The sequence below is a fragment of the Schistocerca piceifrons genome, chromosome 1 (assembly GCF_021461385.2).
Source record: "Schistocerca piceifrons isolate TAMUIC-IGC-003096 chromosome 1, iqSchPice1.1, whole genome shotgun sequence".
Classification (NCBI taxonomy): Eukaryota; Metazoa; Arthropoda; class Insecta; order Orthoptera; family Acrididae; genus Schistocerca; species Schistocerca piceifrons.
In genome coordinates, this window is record NC_060138.1 from 708,426,286 (window position 1) to 708,446,936 (window position 20,651).

General features: G+C 43.7%; 1 protein-coding gene across 2 annotated transcripts in view; it reads left to right on the forward strand.

Annotated features, from left to right (window-relative positions):
• Positions 1-20,651, forward strand: part of LOC124710756 (protein unc-13 homolog 4B) — a 178,828-nt gene that overhangs the window by 81,791 nt on the left and 76,386 nt on the right. For both annotated transcript variants that reach the window (XM_047240952.1, XM_047240951.1), the window contains exon 2: positions 12,196-12,490. In XM_047240952.1, the coding sequence (XP_047096908.1) occupies positions 12,196-12,490 (295 nt within the window). The remainder of the gene's footprint in view (positions 1-12,195; positions 12,491-20,651) is intronic.

A 20,651-nucleotide genomic window follows, 5' to 3' on the forward strand; every position in this document is an offset into this window, starting at 1 on the left:
CAAAAGGGACTAACGACGTTGATAAAACCAAAAAATGTGGATTTAATTGTTACTATGATCTATACTATCTAATGTCGAACATAAAAGATTGACCATTCTGTTTCGGTCAGGAAGGAAACTGAGAACTGTTACGGCACAATTAAAGTCTTGTCGTGACGCGGAAGACAATTGACGACGTTGGTGTGAAACGAAGCTAAACCGAATTACACAACGAAGACGCCCACTGCACGTCGTTCATTCCTTGCCTCATGAGCACTTAGTTACTATGCGTACAGCAAGCTGCACACGCCAGAATCAAGAGTTCTGTGGGATCAAGCACATGCTTGCCGGTTTAACGCCACTTAATGTTGTACGAATGACTGTTTCGGCTACTCAAGAGTCACCAAATCATCATTCCAGACAGCTTATTTTAGAGTGATCCAGAAAAAAAAGCACTGTCTCTCTTCCCCACTTTCCTTGCTGTTGCCAGGCAGCAGTAGTGTGTGAGCGAATTCGCGAGAAAGCGCGTTGCGTAGCACCAGGCAGAGACTTCTGATAAGCTTCATGACGTGTTGTTCTAAAGAAGTTTCTTATCTGGCTCCCGTCCTAACATTTCTTATAGTGCGAAAGAAACGCCTTTTGGAATCCTAACGGTTCGTCCGAAGCAATAACGGAGGCTTAAGAAGGTGTTCTACATCTTCTGTTCTACAGGGCGAACCGTTGAAACTTAGAGGTAGTATAACGAATGCCAGGAAAAACAAACTGAGATTAGAAATAAATGCACGTAGGCATAATCCAATGATGCTGCAGAACATCGAAAATGTGGACTGCTTCGATCGTTTGTTCTAAACGTGTTGAAGTTCTTTTAACATTTCATATGTGTTTCATGAAAACCCCTGCGGTGTCAGATCAGCGCTTTATTGGCGGGGTACAGGCAACATGTAGACGTCTAGCGAATGCATCAGTGATGGTAGGCACGTATCAGCCAGTCCGCAGTGGTGAAAGATGAACGCACCTAGAACAGTTCGCTTTTGTCTCCTTTGAGTGTTATCTTAAGTAATGTAACTCCTTCCTCAGTCTTCTCCTTTTTTGTGCGTATGAAAAACTGCAGTGCATCTGTAAAGGAAATCGTGTGCACGAGGGTAGTGCGACGAATTCTTCAAGTATTGATCCAATGTTTGGAATCCATATCAAGTAGGCACAACAGGCATCGATCACCCTGGGGGCAAGGGCCGCCCATCTTCTCCCTGGCTCTCAGAGAAAGAGAAAAATGTAGTGTAGGCAGGTGTTTTTCTTTCTAACAAGGTATTCAGCATAAGGCACGTGAGCTGATGTGAATTACTTAGTTCCGCTGTGCTCGAAGGAGAAGACGTGTTGTCATTTTAATAATTCACTAATTCACAGGATTGGATAAATGTCCGTATAGTATGCAGCAGATTAGAAAAAAGACACACTAATTACTCTGACAGAAGCCGCACAATCAAGTAGCCGCGCGGGATTAGCCGAGCGGTCTGGGGCGCTGCAGTCATGAACTGTGCGGCTGGTCCCGGCGGAGGTAAGAGTCCTCCCTCGGGCATGTGTGTGTGTGTGTGTGTGTGTGTGTGTGTGTGTGTGTGTGTGTGTGTGTGTTTGTCCTTAGGTTAATTAAGGTTAAGTAGTGTGTAAGCTTAGGGACTGATGACATTAGCAGTTAATTCCCATAAGATTTCACACACACAATCAAGTAGAGAGAAGTGTTAACTTAATTGTAAACTGTCAGCCGGTCTTTTTGCTCTTGGGTGGGGAGCAGTGAAAACATCAAGGCACTTGCACACCATGAAACGAGGGTGAGACGGAAAAGGTCACTCCCCCCACCCAAGTGCAAAGTCTCGCCACGGGAAAGGTTTAAACAATAACAACGTATTATTCACCATCTTGCGACAAGCGATGAGACCTCTGGAACATGACCTATGTAATGAAAAACCAGCAATTACTTGTACTGAATTTAGACTAAAGCAGTTGAAGTGGTTCTCACAATCACTTGGTACAAAGAAAATGTGATCGAATAATGAATTGCGCATAAGCGCTTCTTAAGTTACATCTCACAGATGAAAAAAAAAAAAGGTTCAAATGGCTCTGAGCACTATGGGACTTAACATCTGAGGTCATCAGTCCCCTAGAACTTAGAACTACTTAAACCTAACTAACCTAAGGACATCACACACATCCATACCCGAGGCAGGATTCGAACCTGCGACCGTAGTGGTCTCGCGGTTCCATACTGACGCGCCTAGAACTGCTTGGCCACACCCGCCAGCTCTCACAGATGAACTGCCGCCACTTACTACAGGATGGCGACGGGTGCATCATAAGATTTCTTTGAGGCTACTAAGCTTTTCTCGGTTGAAATTTCAAATTTCTATGAGTTAATTTTTTGTTGTATTGGAGAGTCAGTTTTACACAATCAGTTTTTCTAGTCGTATATGAAAAGTTTTGAATGATTATTTCAATCTAGGTAAGACCCAAAATGTTTTTGAATATAAACTGTTCAGTCACAATATTTCGTAACACAGATACTGCGGATACATTTTAAATTCATCATAAATTTAATAGACACTGAGAATTACTATATATGCAGTCCACATTTTTTGTCATTCAGACATGTTAAATTTAGTCTAAAATCACTGCAGAAGAGTACTACTTTGGACTGAAATTAGTTGAAAAGCACCGAAGACTGAATATTCAGTGCTGATGTACAAGAAAAGCCTATTCAGATATGTATTCGTAAATGAATTTTTGTTTCATATCAGAAAACCCAATCTTGCTGATTTTGCGAATGACGAACTCACTGATAAATTCTCGAGCGTGCTTTATGCTCCGTCGCAGTCAGTTATGCAATGGGAAACAGATATGGAGCAGGGAAATCCATGGACAACACAACGAACATTTACGAGGTCGGCGACCGCGCCGGAGGTAGCGACTATCTGGCAATAAAAATTGCAACAATAGAACATACATTTATTTACTATTAAAAACAGTCTGGATCACGATTTATTTATTAAGGTGACCGGTTTCTACCACTACTGTGGTCATCTTCAGACCATTGAGTAGGAACCTCTTTCTGCTGCCGGCCGAAGTGGCCGTGCGGTTAAAGGCGCTGCAGTCTGGAACCGCAAGACCGCTACGGTCGCAGGTTCGAATCCTGCCTCGGGCATGGATGTTTGTGATGTCCGTAGGTTAGTTAGGTTTAAGTAGTTCTAAGTTCTAGGGGACTAATGACCTCAGCAGTTGAGTCCCATAGTGCTCAGAGCCATTTGAACCAGCCATTCTTTCTGCTGGAGAGTAGTGATCCTCCAGCAGAAAGAGGTTCCCACTCAATGGTCTGAAGATACCACAGTAGTGGTCGAAACCGGTCACCTTAATAAATAAATCGTGATCAAGACTGTTTTTAATAGTAAATATTTGTAACACATTGATCACTGTCACTCCCATAATGTATTCAATAGACCATACGTATTCACCTTGCCTTATGCAGCTCCGCAACAGTTTCCGAAACAGACTCTCAGGTACATTTGTAACAAAGTATGACTTAGCATACTTCTTTCCATCACCGGATAGTTCACCCCCTCTCCTGCCACCTTCTTCAGTGTTTCAAAATTCTGGGATTTTTCTAACTTCTTCATTGATTTCGGTTTCCCTGTGATTTCCCTGATCTTTCAGTGAAGTGAGAATCTCGGAAAGAGGAGACTGGTATTAGCTGTTAGTTACTTTATTACCTACGCTTCCCTTACTTTACATAACGACGCTATCACTAGAGCCGAAAGCTACTTTGTCAAAGTAATTTAGTCATATCGGTCACAGAGGCGGATGTGTTCCAGGTAATTCATCTGAAGTGTTCCTAATACCAGTGAGGACGTTAAAAACGAGGAAGAGGACACTGAAAGCACCCACGAAGTCCCAGTGACAGGCGGCTAGGCAATAACGCGAGCCACAAGCGCAGAGTTCAGACCGCGGAACGCCAGGTGCTGGCCAGCTGTGAAGACTCCAGGGCCGGCAGGCCGTGCGAGGGCGACACGCTGTGCGTGACGTATACCTCTGGTGACGTCAGCTCCACACATCCGCGAGCTGAGCTGCCGGCTGCCGCCTAGCCATACGTCACTGTCGCAGCTCAGTAGAACAGAATCAAGGCCCGCAAAAAATTATCTAGTCGGCCGTGAACAGGTTGCTGACTAAATATTGACATTTTGAACATATGCGCTCATACTGCGCTACATGTGCACGCGGCCAACCAGTGCTGCACAAAATAAGTCTTTTGAAGTATTCTACTGCTCACGTACGTGCATAAATAGACTAGTTTGGATTTTGCACTCGTCGTGTAATTACATAAAAAAATTCAGAATTTGTCGATATCACCGTTGAATGATCAATGAGATAACAGAGGACAGCCGCTCAGAACAATAGTTTTCGCTCCCAAACATCTTTTACAACTAGTCAGGACCGTAAAATAAAATTGGCGGCAGCGTGGTAGCTAACGTTTCGTGAAGTCTGGGAACTGTTTGTCACTATTCAGACTCCAGTGCTTCTTAATTTCATCCGTAAGATGATTTATACTCACGAAGTAAATAAATATGCATAACTCATCTTCGATATTCTAATGGATAATTTAGGACTCAGACAAGAAACGTCACAACACACACTTGCATTTTGTTTATTTAATTTACTTGTTTATTGTATTAAGTACATAACTGCGAAGGTAGCATGCCAGATTAGTCTGTGGTCCGGGATTTATCCCGGCGAGCGTGCGTCATCGATCGCTAAACATCTTAGAAATGAAATGAAATGATCGTGTGGCATTGTTGGCCGCCGGATGCAAGTCTTATTTCAGGTGACGCAAGATTGGGCGACTTGCGCTTCAGTGATGATATGAGGATGACGACAACATAACACCCAGTCCACGGGCGGAGAAAATCTTCTACTGGCCGGGAATCGAATCCGGGCCCGCTGCATAGTAGGCAAGCACATTACCACTCGGCTAACCAGCCGGACTAACATCTTCGAATTTCATTGTTATTTGGATCATAAAGGCATGTTACGTCCGTTACTACAAGCGAGAGGAAACGTCACTGATTGAGGATGGCTGTGGAACAACGTACAGTTTACTACATGCATATTTTCGTGTAAATAGCATAATAATTTTGGCAGTTAATGAATACTTGTAAGGTAATAATATCTCTAGCGGTCTTTTTTATATCATTTCACATACTTGGGTGTAACGGAGACAAGGTGGGAAGTTAATGGTAGACTAGCGTGCAGGCCTACGTAAAGACGGCAATCCCTCTTAAAGACAAATACCATTTCGAAATGGATAATCAAACCTCAGATGCTTTGATTTGACAAATTTTTAGTGTCTCCGTCGTCTCCAAAATCGGCTTGAAGACTGAGGGTGTGCAGAGACACTTACATGACAGCTGTCGGAATGAAGTGTGTTCTGCGTACACGTATTGAAAAAGCTGTAGTCATGACAAGTCAAACAGACAAGAAAAACTTAGTACACAGACATAAAAAATGAGGTATCTTGTCACTGCCACCTTCTCCTCTCTCGCTACTCCTCCAGAGGCCATACCAAGAACCTATATTTCAAGCCGTTCTCGATTAAAGCCGCACACATTATGTGGTATAGCGTTGCATAACTAACAAACTCTGGAACTATTGTGGAACCATTTTAGCTGCAATAACAAGTAAAGCACTCCACGTGCCTTAGGGGTAGCGAAGCTGTGCAATATCTGAGGACATCCCACTTCTGAGCAAGGTTCGTCCGTCAGCAGTTGCCTGCAGTCGAAAGTTAGTTCAGTCAGCGTCTCCTATAGGTGTTGGCCCGCGACAGCTGAGTGGGTCATGTCAGCTGATGTCTCGTCACGGGCAGTTCAGTTGGGATTTCATCGGAGGACTTGTTTGCGAGTAACAGAAGCGGACTGTATTGCTACATAGGAACTAAAATTACACAAAATGGGAGACAAAAGGGAAGCAATAAAGGAGCGTCCCACAGTTTTCGTCAACAAAATAAATTTTGTGATGACACACGCAGGATCAGAATGAAGGAAGAGATTTCTGAACCAAATAATTAGGATAGTATCACTCCATATGAGTGAAACATGAAACAAAGGAGAAATTGTGTACACTGAAAAAATAGTAAGCAATGATGTAGTAGATTGAGGAGATGAGGTATGAAATGCAAGCTTGTTAAACAGAATATGCGAAGAAAGTACCCTAAAAAGCTCTTATTATTGAGAAAGATTGGTGGGGGATGCAGACCACATATAACACTGAAGACTAAAAGTAACTTCATGCCAGTTGAGAGAGTGGTAGAAAGAAAAACTTCGCTCTGACAACTAAGCGTTTAATGAATACGCAGATATGAAGAGAGTGACGCAGTCGAGGGATTGTAGGGTGATATGATGACTGTAATTATAAAAAAAACCATAGGCTGGATTTAGATAGCGTACTTCTGTTTCGGGTCTTGGTGAATACTCCGGACTGTGCGTATTTCGGTTGAAGAGTCACATTTTACTTGTGTTACCTGCGGCAGGGGCAGCAGGGCGCCGTCGTAAAAACAGCGCAAGCCGGGTTGAGGTGTGGGGAATAACCTAGCGCTGAAGACGTGCCAGAGCAGCAGGCAGTTTGATCTTACAAAGCAGCGCACCTTCCGGATGCAAATTGGTCACTCAGCCCCTAGGAGCAACGTGAGGTGTCCAGCCAAGTAAGGGCTTCGCATTTGATAAAACTGGGACTTCAGTCTAACAGCTGCTCAAGACTTTCAAAAGACGTTGCTACTTTATATTAGGCTGTGCATTAGGCATACTCTGAGATATCTAAGTATTTCTACTTTATATTCTTTAGATGATTAACCTACAGAGGCTAGAGAAAAGTATGGAAAAACTGCGATAAATGCATGCTTGAATATAGATGCTTATGATAGCCAAGTCTCCAGGGTGCGCTGTTGTATCTGACCACGAACGGCACCATTGCGATGTCCTCGATACGTTGCAAGTCATATTGTGGTTTTCCGTGGGATCCAAGATTTCTCTGCAAGGTAGCATCACTGTCAAAGATTGTGTGACAATTTTGACTGATCAGGTTCGCCACATCGTACATTGTTGGTTCCCCATGATGATACAGCACTCCAGGATGACGAGACCCCTGTTCACACAACTCGCGTCGTCCAGGACTTGTTCTGCGAGCACGAGGATGAATTGTTGCATCTCCCCTGACCACAACAATTATTTTTAGGAAGAATGGTAAAAGATTGCCTTGAAAACCATACAGGCCCTGTATTTATCGATTAGGAGAAGACTGGAAGCTGTTTTGAATGCCATCCGCTGTCAAATGGTTCAAATGGCTCTGAGCACTATGAGACTTAACATCTGAGTTCATCAGTCCCCTAGAACTTAGAACTACTTAAACCTAACTAACATAAGGACATCACACACCTCCATGCCCGCGGCGGGATTCGAATCTGCGACCGTAGCAGTCGCACGGTCCCGGAGTGAAGCGCCTAGAACTACTCGGCCACCGCGGCCGGCGCCATCAGCTTTCCTACACCTTATTAGGCACAATAATTGTTTTTAGTTTCCATATTTTTTCCCAACCTCAGTAATTTAAAAAAGAGTTGATGTTTCTGATAAAATTTGGGCACTATTCTGCTATCATTTGATACGATTTCTGATTGACTGATTTCTAAATAGAGAGAGAGAATTGCAGCGTTCTTTGGAAACACAACAGATAAAAGTGACGGGAGTAATCGCCTGAGACATGCACGCTGCCGTTGATCAACAACGTTCGGATATTTAAGCAACACTGCAGGCGGTACCGCATACATCTTCCCCGTGTTGTGGTGCAGCGGACAGTAAAAATAACGCGAACACAGTGTGGTGTGCGTCATATCCGTCAGATTCCTGGCGAGCTCGGCGGGCGGCAGGCGCCTGCTCCCCGTTCCCCGCCCACGTTAAACTTCCCACGTGCCCGCCCTGACTCTCGCCTATAGGGCTGTTATCTTCAGCTTTTCGTTCCCAAAATGTTGCCAGCAGCCTTCGCGAAATAATGTTACAGAGCGGAAGTCGGTAGAGAAAGACAGAGTAAGTTACTTTTGCTTGTTACCTTCCTAGCCTTTCCATTTCGTCTTTCAGTCCCATTCGAATTTCGTACAGCCGACTGCGGTGGCCACGTGGTTCTAGGCGCTGCAGTCCGAAACCGCGCGACTGCTACGGTCGCAGGTTCGAATCCTGCCTCGGGCATGGATGTGTGTGATGTCCTTAGGTTAGTTAGGTTTAACTAGTTCTAAGTTCTAGGGGACTGATGACCTCAGATGTTGACTCCCATAGTGCTCAGAGCCATTTGAACCAATTGAATTTTTGAATTTCGTTAGCCTTTCCATTTCGTCTTTCAGTCCCATTCGAATTTCGTACAGTACTTACACTGAGGTGAAAGAAAAGTCATATATACAAATGGCGGTAGTATCGTGTGCACTTCAAATAAGAGCATTACATTGGCAGAGCTGTCATTTATGCTCAGGTGATTCGTGTGAAGAGGTTTGCAGCGTGGTTACGGCCGCTTCACGGGAATTAAGATTTTGAATGCGGAATAGCGGTTGGAGTTAGACACATGGGTGCTTCCATTTCGGAAATCGTTAGGGAATTCAACATTCCGAGATCCACAGGTCAAGAGTGCGCCCAGACTACCAGATTCGAGGCATTATCTCTCGTCATGGACAACGTAGTCCACCGAAGGACAATTGGAGTGAATGATTTGGCCACTCAAATCGCCCGACATGAATCCCAAAACACGTTTATGGGACGTAATGGAGAGGTCAGTCCGTGCAGTAAGTCCTGCGCTGGCAACACTTTCGCAATTATGGACAGCTATGGAGGCAGTATGGCTCAGTATTTAAGCAGCCGTCTTCCAACGACTTATTGATTCCAAGCCACGTATAACTGTTTTACACCTGGCAAAAGGCGGTTCGACACGATATTAGGAGGTATGTTATTTCATAGGCCATCTATCGAATGCACTAGAAAGGAACGGAATCGACAATAAAAGTTTCACACACACAAATTGCCGGATGACGTCATCACTGGTAACTAGCCCTTACAGTATACGTCGTAAGGTACATATTCGCTTGTCGCTTTCACAGTAGGTATTTGTTCACACTCCGTAAGTCTGGAAGCGAACATTCTGGCAGCGAATGTTCTCGAAACAACTGAGCCAGGAAAAATAGGCGCATAGAATTCATCATTTAAGAAAGAAAACCACAATTGTAACTTTTTTATATCGTAAGATGGCATTTTCTTGTATTGTGTATTTTCAGTTTAAATAAAACTTTATTAAAATTTGCATGTGACTTGATTATTTTTTATTACGGTAAGAGTAAAGGCAGCTCAAGATATTTTTAGCACCCATTCATTGAGGTTTTTCTGTATCTGCCACTGGTTTTAATAACGAATGAAGAGGTAATAAGTCGAGTTGGGGAGACACGTGCTTTATGGCAAAATTTAAAAGAAGTAGTGATCATTTGATAGGATGCATCCTGGCGTATTCATCAGGTAACGGAGCGAAATGTGACGGACAAAAATATAGGATTCCAAGGTTTGACCAGTAAGTAAGTTCAAGCAGTTGCACATTGCAATGGCTAAGCATTTCTGGAGAAGCTTGTACAGCATATACTAGAATGGAGAGATGAACCAAACCAGTCCTCGGACTGCAGACCACAATAACAAAAGCTGTGATCCAGTTGCCTAGCAAGTGTGAAGCAATACTAAGACAACCGGTTTTTCATAGAGCACATTCCTACAGGCAAAAAACGTGAGGAGCAAAACGGCTAGCCTTACATTTATGTTTTGCTGTATTCTGACGTCTTCTAGACACACACAGAGAGTCTTGTGAGCCATGTGAAGGTTTATGTGACCCACTTACGAAGACGAACTGAAGTAGGCCGTGTTGGGATGCACTGCGGGCGGCCCATGACTCATCTCCCTAGAGATATTTGTTAATCTAAATATGCTGCTTCAAGGCTGACATGAGACTCAGAATTTTTCCGTTGACTGCAGTCCACAGTTTGCACAGAAATGGTATTTTATCACTTTCTCAGGCCACACGAAATGTCTGTGGAAAGAAAATAAACGTAAGCTTGGCCCTGACAAAACAACCTTCTATGGGACAGATCTGTCGTTGGATTTTTTTCGAATAAAATATACGAGAATTATCAGAAAATAAGACGTTTTGAGATAAAAAATTAAATACGGAAAAACCATGTTTTATTATGTACATTCAATGAATTACATACATTCGTTTGGGGGTTAGCGTTTTATATAGTGTTTCCTGGAAAAACAAAACCGTCTCTTAAAGATAAGTCTGTAAGCAATAAGAAGAAATTCTTAAATTCAGTATCAGTCTTACTAACTAAACGCATCACTGTAAATTATTGCAGCGCTTCGATGTCAACTTTTCTACATTTCCATATCCTCGGTCAAAAGTAACACAATTCGCAGTGCTGTGTGTACCTCACCAAGCAAACGTACACTGCCAGCATGGAGAGCGCATGCCATATTCTTCTTCTGTAGCGTTTCTCCAGAATAGTGCCAGGATCTGTTGAGTGGATTCGCTGTCGTCATTTCGTTCGATCGTGGATCATGTCTGAAGGAAGATTTACAGCCTTTAGGTCGTTGTGGAGATTGTCACCGCATTGCTGTCTTTGTCATCCCTTGATCCTGTCTCGTACGACTTCAACTGTGTATGTTTGCTTTTGCAATGGTATCGCCCTCTTGAGAGCAGCACATGTCCAAACCATTGCAGACGGCTTTCTCGCATTTTCTTCTGTATCGGTGCGACCCCGAAACATTGCCCGATTGTGTCGTTCGGAACTTGATCCAGTCGAGTGATGCCACCTGTGCGTCTAAGCATCTTAGTCTCAGTGACCCCCGATCGTCATTCTGTCTCTTTTTGTAACTGGACAACACTCGAGGCCGTAGAGAGCAACAGGAAGAGTGACAGCCCGGTAGATATTGACTTCAGATGGTCCTTAAGCCTACGATCGCAAGTGGAGACTTTTTCACTTAGCACTTCATCGTGGCTTGGAGCGTCCTTTTGTTGGCCTCGTCTGCAAGCTGCCCATCGCCGGAAATTGTAGAAGCAAGATACTTAAATTTTGATACTGAGGGTAGGTCTTCTCCATCAACGCTGATGGTCCCAACGTCTCGCGCATCTGATGTCACGTACTCAGTTTTCATCCTGCTGAGACGCAGGCCATATCGCGCGAGTCGGAGGTACCACTCTTGTGTTCATTGCTGGAGATCAAACTTGTTCTCCACAGCCAACATATCAGCATAGAGAAGTATCCATGGTAGTGGCATGTGCAGGTCTGATGTGACAGTGTTCAAAAATGTTCAAATGTGTGTGAAATCTTATGGGAGTTAACTGCTAAGGTCATCAGTCCCTAAGCTTACACACCACTTAACCTAAATTATCATAAGGACAAACACACACACCCATGCCCGAGGGAGGACTCGAACCTCCGCCGGGACCAGCCGCACTGTCCATGACTGCAGCGCCTTAGACCGCTTCGGCTAATCCCGCGCGGCGTGTGACAGTGTCCGTCACAAGAATAAACATTGGTGATGCGGCTGAGCCTTGGTGGATTCATACTGTGATGCGAAAGACATTTGACACTCCTGGAGCCAGATGAACATACCTCCTCGTTGTACATACAGAAGCCGTACGCAGGTACTCTTGGAATGCCATGGTCTCGAAGCGCTTACCACATCACGGCATCTGGTATCCGATCGAAAGCCTTTCCGAGGTCTAGAAAAGCACTGTACAGTGGTTTGTTCTGTTCGCAGTACATTCAACGAACAGCCGCGCAGTATCGATTGCGTCAGTTGTGCTACAAGTATTCATAAATCCAGCTCGATTCTTTGTGATCTGAGCTATCACGCGAATCCTTTTATCGAGAAAGCGTTCAAAGATCCTCATCGCATATGTCAGTAATCTGACTGGGCGTTAATCAAGCACTGAGCAGGGCTTCCTTTCTTTTTGAAGGTTGGTGCAGTGATGCTCCACGGACAATCTGTTGGTATTCTAATGATGAAGTGTAAACAGATCATGCTTTTCCCATTTCTTTCATCGGCTACTGTGTGTCCACGGGTTTCCCAACTGCCATCTAATGGAAGTGCTCTGTGCCTGTTTCAGGATCCAGGAGTTGGATGGCGGGTTCTTCGAGAAGTTCGGCTCGCTGCTGAAGGAGCAGGCGGACCAGGAGGCGGCTGCGGACGAGCGCGCCCTGCAGGGCGGCTCCGGCGATGGCGGCGCAGACGCTGGCCACGGTGCCGACGTGGAGGCGGGGGAGGACGACGCCGCTGCCGCCGCTGCCGGCGAGGGCGATGGCGAGGCGGAGGAAGGCGCCCAGCCGCCGCCCACGGACTCAGACTCCGAGCCCGAAGAGACGGACAAGCAGCAGTTCATCTCGGACGCCATGGGCTGGAACGTGAGTACCCTCTGTGTCTGTCCATGCGCACACTCCCTGCCGAATATGAGGTTCTCCAGACAACGCTACCGATGTACACTTACGGGGAGAACACGGCAAGTACCATGATCTAATTTCCGAGATACTTAGCTCAGTGGAAGAGCAGCCAAAAATAAGCGAACACATCTCTCTGCCTATCCGTAGATACTCGGCCGTTTCTGAGAAAACAACCGTCAAAGTTTTCGACGTAATTTATGTCTTTGCCCGGCCCAGCTGGTGACCTAGTGGCTAGGGTTTCGGCATCTCTGTTGAAACCAGTGTTCGAAACATGATTATTTTTATTTTATTTCTTTGATTTATTTAGTGATGTCCGTGGGAGGTTACTACACGAATGTTTCGTATCAAATTAGGGGAAACAAGGGCGTTATTTTAACTGTAAACTTACAACTGGACTTCACAATAAGTGTCGTGTGTTGTGTGCATATGTGGTACTTTCAGGAGTTACAATCTTTTTAAATTCTCATATTCTTAATTCTTGTATTTTATTCTTACGTTTATGCTTCAGGAAGATTTCGTGCACTCCCCTGGCTAAAACTGAGCGTAGAGATATTCCAAACAGAGAAATTCCGAACACCACAAGCACCGCGCGAAGGCTGATTTGCCACAGTGACATTTCTTCGTATGAATCTTAATCGAGAAATAAACGTTGTTAACATTGCTAAAGATTTCATACGTTGGCAATAATTTCGCGGCAAACCATGCAAGATGGATCACTTTTTCCATAACTGGCGTTTGCAATTGGTTATGTATCAAGATAAACTACAGGAATTTCGCCGAAAACAATTTTTTAAGTTATTATTCCATTCATATATTGTTTTTTTTTCCTTTTTTAATTTCATTTCCGTGACATACAATTAGTAGACGAATAAGAACAACGTTGTTTCAATATACATTGGAAAACATTCGTGTAGTAATCCTCTGCGACATTGATAGTTTCTCGTAAATTAATAATAATAATAATAATAATAATAGGGTCTCAAACTCGGGCGCAGAAGTGTGAAACGACGAAATAAGACACTGTGCCACCGCTTTGGTGGTACTGTTCACTCGCTAAAAGACACACAAATTACCTCTAAAACTTTGACTGTCGTTTTATCTGAAACGGTCGAATATCTAAGGATAAGCTGAGATACGTGTTCGCTTATTTTGACCCTCCTTCCACAACCGCAGTTCCAAGTAAATCGGGGGATTGTGGCACTTGCCATATTCGCCTGGTTAGCAATGGGCTGTAATCGAATGCATACATCTCCAGACAACTTACCAACAAGTGTCCAGCACAATAGCTATACCTCTGACAGCGATCAGGAAGGCAAGTAGGCGTATTAACGTACAGTTATTTCCTAACTACTTGGCCCTGATCCTTAGTAAGCAGCGGTCCCTATTTCACGACGAAACCGCACTGCTCCAATGTTTCAAACATGTTGATGCTTTTGCCAAACTGTGGATCGCAAGAAAGTGCTTGACTCAGTAAAAGAGATTAATACTAATTTTGTAATTCCTGATTGCTAGCGATATGTGCGTATAAATAAAAGGTCACTGCACAGTGGAGACACTGCAGGATGGATCACGATAGGATTAAGAAAAAATAAGATCCAATGAACTTATGGGTGATTGTGTGGTTTCTGAAAGAGAAGCCAGTATCATGCGGCAACCTGTACAGTACAGTTTTCGACATGTTGTCATTGCCCACCAGAAGGCAGCACCGTTCCCTACGAAGGCATTTGCGTTATTCAACAGTTAACTGCTTATTTCTTCACGAGTTGCAACACAGCATTGAAGGGGTCACAGCTTTTACACACAGTGGTCAGAAACAGTCTGAAAAGCGTGTCAGGGAGTTTCAGGGGAGGTTGTGAAGTGAAATAATTGTTAAGAAAAATATTCGATACGTTCCACCCTTTCAGAGTTGCTTAGCATGTAAATTAGCCTATCACGTTGTTACTCGCGCAAATCCAAGCATTTGCACGCACTAAAACTCTCTCTCTCTCTCTCTCTCTCTCTCTCTCTCTCTCTCTCTCTTATCCTGCCAGGAGTCATCGTACTTCCACACACCTCACAAGGGAAACACATTAGCTCTTCCTAGGGGAGGGGTGCCCTCCTCTTGTAGAAGAAACATTTTCGATGATGCGAAGCGTTGCTTGGCTACTAGTCAGTAGGGTTCCAACCCACTTTCGGTCTCTAGCAAGGAACGACAGTTTGTCGCCCACTAGAGTTCACAGTTCAGAGCACAGCATGGCATGAATAAAATGAAAATCATTTGTTTTAGGGCGTATCTGCTTTGAGCTTATACCTACTTCTTTTCCCCTCAGATTTAGCCTTCTGCATTTACACCCGAGGTTCAAAAGGATTCTTAGACATTCATTCCCGGTTGACTATACCTGTAACAACTGTTCACGAGAGCTCTGGCACAGTAAGCAAGACTCTCATCCGGATACCCTCATCAACCAGATTTAAGTGTTGCTTGGTTTCTCGTAATTGGTTAAGACACTGCGCACAGATCTTTCGCGCGTCACCCGTTACAGACAGTTCTCGAGATAACGCCTGTTTCGCTACACACTGTCTGTAGATGCCATCTACTGTGATATATTTTAACTACTCGGTCTATTTAGGTTTTTGCACCTGTATTCTATGTATCAAACGTGATTTCCTTCATTTACTATCTGCCTATTTAGTATTCTGATATTCCAAGTAGTCACTATTTCCTCCTGCCTTGAAAGACAGTCCTGTTCTGATATGGACGAATCTGAAATACTTTCGGATGTTTTTGACGATGATTTTTCAGATGTTGCAAGGGAGAACGATCAAGATGATTGCGTGAATGATTGTTTTTATGGTTCCGTGGTCGATTCCAGGGTCAGTGACATTAGACTTGTATAAACGTGTAACGCCGCAGTGTTTACAAGTGATTCAGGCAATAATGATGGTGATTCTGTTCTTGTGAATGGTTCGTTTCGTTATAATGTTCAGGCAAACGCCAGGAAGGTTCGTTTGATAGGCGCATCGCCAATTTCTTTTCTTATCCTTTTAAAACAAATTAAAAGAAACTAGCACTCCAACTTTACGGGACGTGTCTAACGTCCCGTAGAGTTGCAGTGCTAGTCTGATCTTCCAGAATTCAGTTATGAAATTTCATTAGTTGCATAATGTAGTAGGTTTTCACTGGATTTTACCTCTTATGCAGCCAGAACAAACCTTACTGCATTATGGTTGCATCCTTCTTTTCGTCAAGTTGTGTCATAAAGCACTTTTCATCTCCATTCGATATAAAAGGTTTGTTCAAAAAATTCCAGAACTTTGTCCACAATTTTTTTCTACTCTTAACTTTTACTTCTGGCGCATGATCTTCGAAGTACTCTCTACCACAAATGATATGCCGCTCCCAGTGTCGTTTACACTTCCAGAAGCAGTCTTAGTACGCCTCTTGCCGGATCACCCGAAACGCCGTCGTCTGCGATTTTTTTATCTCGGCTGTCGTTGCAAATCTTTGTCCTTTCAACGGGGTTTTCAATTTTGGAAATTAAGTCCACAGAGGTCAGTTCTGGAGAGTGCAGAAGATGAAGCAGAACAATAATTTCGTTTTTCGTGTAATAGTCACCCACTAACATGGCGCGTTATCGTGATGCAGGAGCCACGAATTGTCTCACCATATTTCATGCCGTTTCCTTTTCATATTTTCTCGCAAGCGTCCCAACACGTCCCGACCGTACCATCGATTAGCAGTTTGTCTCTGTGGTATGAATTCACGATTAACTAATCTTTCAAGGTCAACGAAAACTATCAATCTATCCGCATGGCTTTGACATTTCACCTGACCTGACGATTTGGTGTGTCTCTTTAAGAGTTTTCGTGCGGTTTACGCAAAATTCAGTGCAGACGCGTTACCCCTCGAACTCTATCAATTCAAAATTCGCAAAGCGAGCGACACAACGCTCTTCTAAATACAACACTGAACAATATCTAACAGACATACTACAAGGAAACGTCCGGCGTATTAAACACAAGCGCCTGCAGAGATAACTGCATGTCACTCCAAGACACCATTGGCGCGAAATTACGAATATTCCGGATTTTTTTTTTGACGAACCTCGTATTCGTCTGTACTTAAACATTCTTCTGCAGCAGCAAATTTTAAAAACTTAGCTTCTTGTCGCCCTCATTTCATTTCAATAAAAGGAGAACAGCACTTGATTCAGTACCACACCACCTTTTTCAAACGAAATTTCGATCGTGCAGTGTGTGATACGAAGTTTGTGACTGGTTTAAGAATTTCTTGGGAGCGAGGACGGAGCGTATTGTTTTGTTTTCGACACACGTCTCACAGAGCTTTGTGGGACAGTAATGAGACCCTGGGTTAGTACTAGAGAGGACGGCCATCCAGAATTACGTTATCCGTGATTTCCCTAAATCGCTTAAGGCAAATGTTGGGATGGTTCCTTTGAAAGAGCACGGCCGATTTCCTTCACGGTCCTTCCGTTGCCGACGGGAAATTAAACCGTAATCTTCCTTCCTTTCTTCCGTTGAATCCCAGAGTCGTGAGTTGACTTCCTTGCTTTTCATTTTGTATATCAATAAGCGGACAAACAATGCTTATAGCAACCTCCGACTTTTTGCAAGTGATGCACTCACCTTTAATGAACTACTAGCAGAAAAATATTCGCTCATATATCCACTCGTTCAAGTGATGTAAAGATTGGAAATTTGCATTAAATGTCCAGAAAAATAAAATTGTGGATTTACAAAACACAGGAAGGAGTGCTTTTTTTTAGTCATCAGTCTTCTGACTGTTTTGATGCAGTCCACCACGAATTCCTGTCTTGTGCCAACCACTTCATCTCAGAATAGCACTTTCACCCTGAGTCCGCAATTATTTGTTGGATGTATTCCAGTCTCTGTTTTTTCCTTTAGTTTTTACCATTCATACGTCCCTCTAGTACAGTGGACGTGATCTGCAGATGTCTTAACGCAAGTCCTATCATCCTATCCCACTTTCTTGTCAATGTTTTCCATATGTTCATTTCTTCTCTGCGAATAACCTTTTTCCCTTATCATTCCACCTAATTTTCAACGTTCTTCTGTAGCACCAAATCTCAGATGCTTGGATTCCATTCTTTTCTGATTTTCCTACCGTAACGATACAATGTTGTGTTCCAAATTTACATTCTGACAAATTACTTCCTCAAATTAAGGCCATGTTTGATGCTATTGCACTTGCTTTGACAAGGAATTGCCATTTTGCCAGCGCTAGTCTGCTTTTTATTTCCTCCGTGATTCGTCCGTCATGTGTTACTTTGCGTCCAAGGCGAAATAATGCTTCACTTCAGCTACTTCGTTGTTACTCATTTTGGTGTCAAATTTATCATTAATCTCATTTCTGCTGCTACTCATTACTTTCGTCTTTCATCGATCTACTGTCGTTGGAAGTCCCCTGCAGAAATATTGAGCCATGCTGCCTCTATGGCCAACCATAATTGGGAAAGTGTTTCCGGTGCAAGATTTAATGCAAGAACAGACCTCTCGATCATGTCCCGTAAATTTTCGATGGAATTCACGTCGGGCAATCTGGGTGGCCAAACCATTCCCTCGCATTGTTCAGAATGTTCTTCAGACCAAACGCGAACAGTGTTGTGGCCCAGTGACATAGCGCATTGTCACCTATAAAAATTCCATCGATGTTTAGGAACATGAAATCATTGAATGGGTGCACATAGTCTCCAAGTAGCCGAACATAATCATTTTCAGTCAATAATCGGTTCAGTTGGACCAGAATACCCACTTCATTCACTGTAAAAGCAGTCCACACATTAGGGAGCCACCACAGTACGTTGACAACAACTTGGGTCCATCGCTTCGTGGGGACTTCGCCACACTCGAACCCCACCATCAACTCTTACCAACTTAAATCGGGACTCATCTGCCCAGGCCACGGTTTTCCAGACGTCCAGGAGAGGCGCTGCCGACGGTTTCGTGTTGTTACCAAAGGCACTCGCGTCGGCTGTCTGCTGCCATAGCCCATTAACGCGAAATTTCGCAGCACTGACCCAACGGGTACGTTCTTCTTATGCCCAACATTGATTTCTGCGGTTATTTCACGCAGTATTGCTTGTCTGTTAGCACTGACAACTCTACACAAGCGCCGCTGCTCTCGGTCGTGAATTGAAGGTCGTCAGCCACTGCGTTGTCCGTGGTGAGGGGTCATGCCTGAAATTTGGTGTACTCGGCACATCCTTGACACTGCGGCTCTTGGAATGCTGAATTCCTTAACGATTTCCGAAATGGAATGCCTGATGAGTCTATGTCCAACTACCATACTGCGTTCAAAATCTGTTAATTCGCATCGTGCGGCCATAACCAAGTAGGAAACCTTTTTACATGAATGACCTGAGTACAAATTACAACTCCGCCAATGCACAACCTTCTGCACGCGATACTACCGCCATCCGTGTATGTGTTTATCGCTATCACATGACTTTTGTCACCTCAGTGTAATGAGTAAAGCAGGTTCAGTTCATGATTTGATCTTTGATGCTGGGAAAACTCAGCCAGTAAAGAAAATAGACTGCTTACAAAACGTTGTGGAGACACACACTAGAATACTGCTCAAGGTTACCAAATATGACTGAACGCGTACAAAGAATGTCAACTAATGGAGGAGCGTCACGAAAATACCGAGAAATTGGCAGCCACTTGAAGGGAGATGATGCGAAAAGCTACTTAAAAGGTTTCAAGAATGCACTAGGAATGCACTACTCTCCTTCATGACGCTCCCGCGTGGGCCGCGAAGACCCGTATTAACTTGATTACAGTACACATAGAGATGTTTAAAGTCATTCTTCTCGCGCTTTGTACTTGAATGGGACAGGAAGAAAACTCAATGTGTGGTACAGTACAGTGGGAAGTACTATTTGCTGTTAACTTGAGTGGTTTGCCATGATTGTAAGTCTAGAAAACTATACTCACAACACTCTTCTAAAAGACTGTTTTGTACTTAAATTCATATTAGAAGCTGACATATTTCTCTCTTATATCTGATTTTGCTGTTGCCAGGCTGCATTTTTTATTGGTTACTGCTCGTATAGGTAACTCTCATACTGCTGATATTTGATGGATAAATTTTGGTGCTGTGAATGGATGGTGAACAAAGTGAAATCAGATTCAGTTTAATAACTACACACACAATACACGAAATTGGTTCGAATGGCTCTGAGCACTATGGGACTTAACTTCTGAGATCATCAGTCCCCTTGAACTTAGAAGTACTTAAACCTAACTAACCTAAGGACATTACACACATCCATACCCGAGGCAGGACTCGAACCTGCGACCGTAGCGGTCACGCAGTTCCAAACTGAAGCGCCAAGAACCGCACGGCCACACCGGCCGGCTACACGAAATTTATAGTCATGTCTCCACCATCAACATTGATTAAGTTATCTGACGTTTACTTGTCTGGTTCGAGTCCTAGCGATAAACTGAAATTTGATATCGAAATGTGCTGGGCAGCATGGATAGCTGTTCCTTAGCTATCCCGACAATGTCTCGAATTAGTTTCCAACTACCTAGCATTACGAAAACGTAAGACACATTAACAGATTTCATACGTCGTAGCAAGCCTAGATGAAAGTTCTAAGGTTTTCCTTGTGGATGAGGTACATAGTGCAACGTATAGTGGATGTTGGATGTTAGATAAATTTCAGTAAAACACTTTAACACAGGGTGCTAAACTTTGGAAGAAATCCATGTCTATATTGGGGACGATATAAATTTGATACAATCGTGGAACACAAATATAAGTGACTTGACCGGCAAGTATCGGTTTATGTTCGACTATGTACTTTTGTACCCAGTTCTAACGACACGGGCTCGCTGCTGGATCTGAACGATGAGGAGGGTGCTATCAGGGTGGGCTATCAGAGAGTGAGGCGAGCGGCGTACCATACCGCGTGAGGGCGTGTCTTCGTCGACGTGTCTCATCCGTGGCTGCGTCTGTCAGCAGCTGTCCTTAACTTGTGGTTCCGTCGTGAGGAAACCAACTCGTAACTCGGTATTACGTTCAATACCTTCAAGTGCCATAAGGAATAAAAAGTTCATTCATCATTACTTACCAATGTCTATATATAGAAGGCAA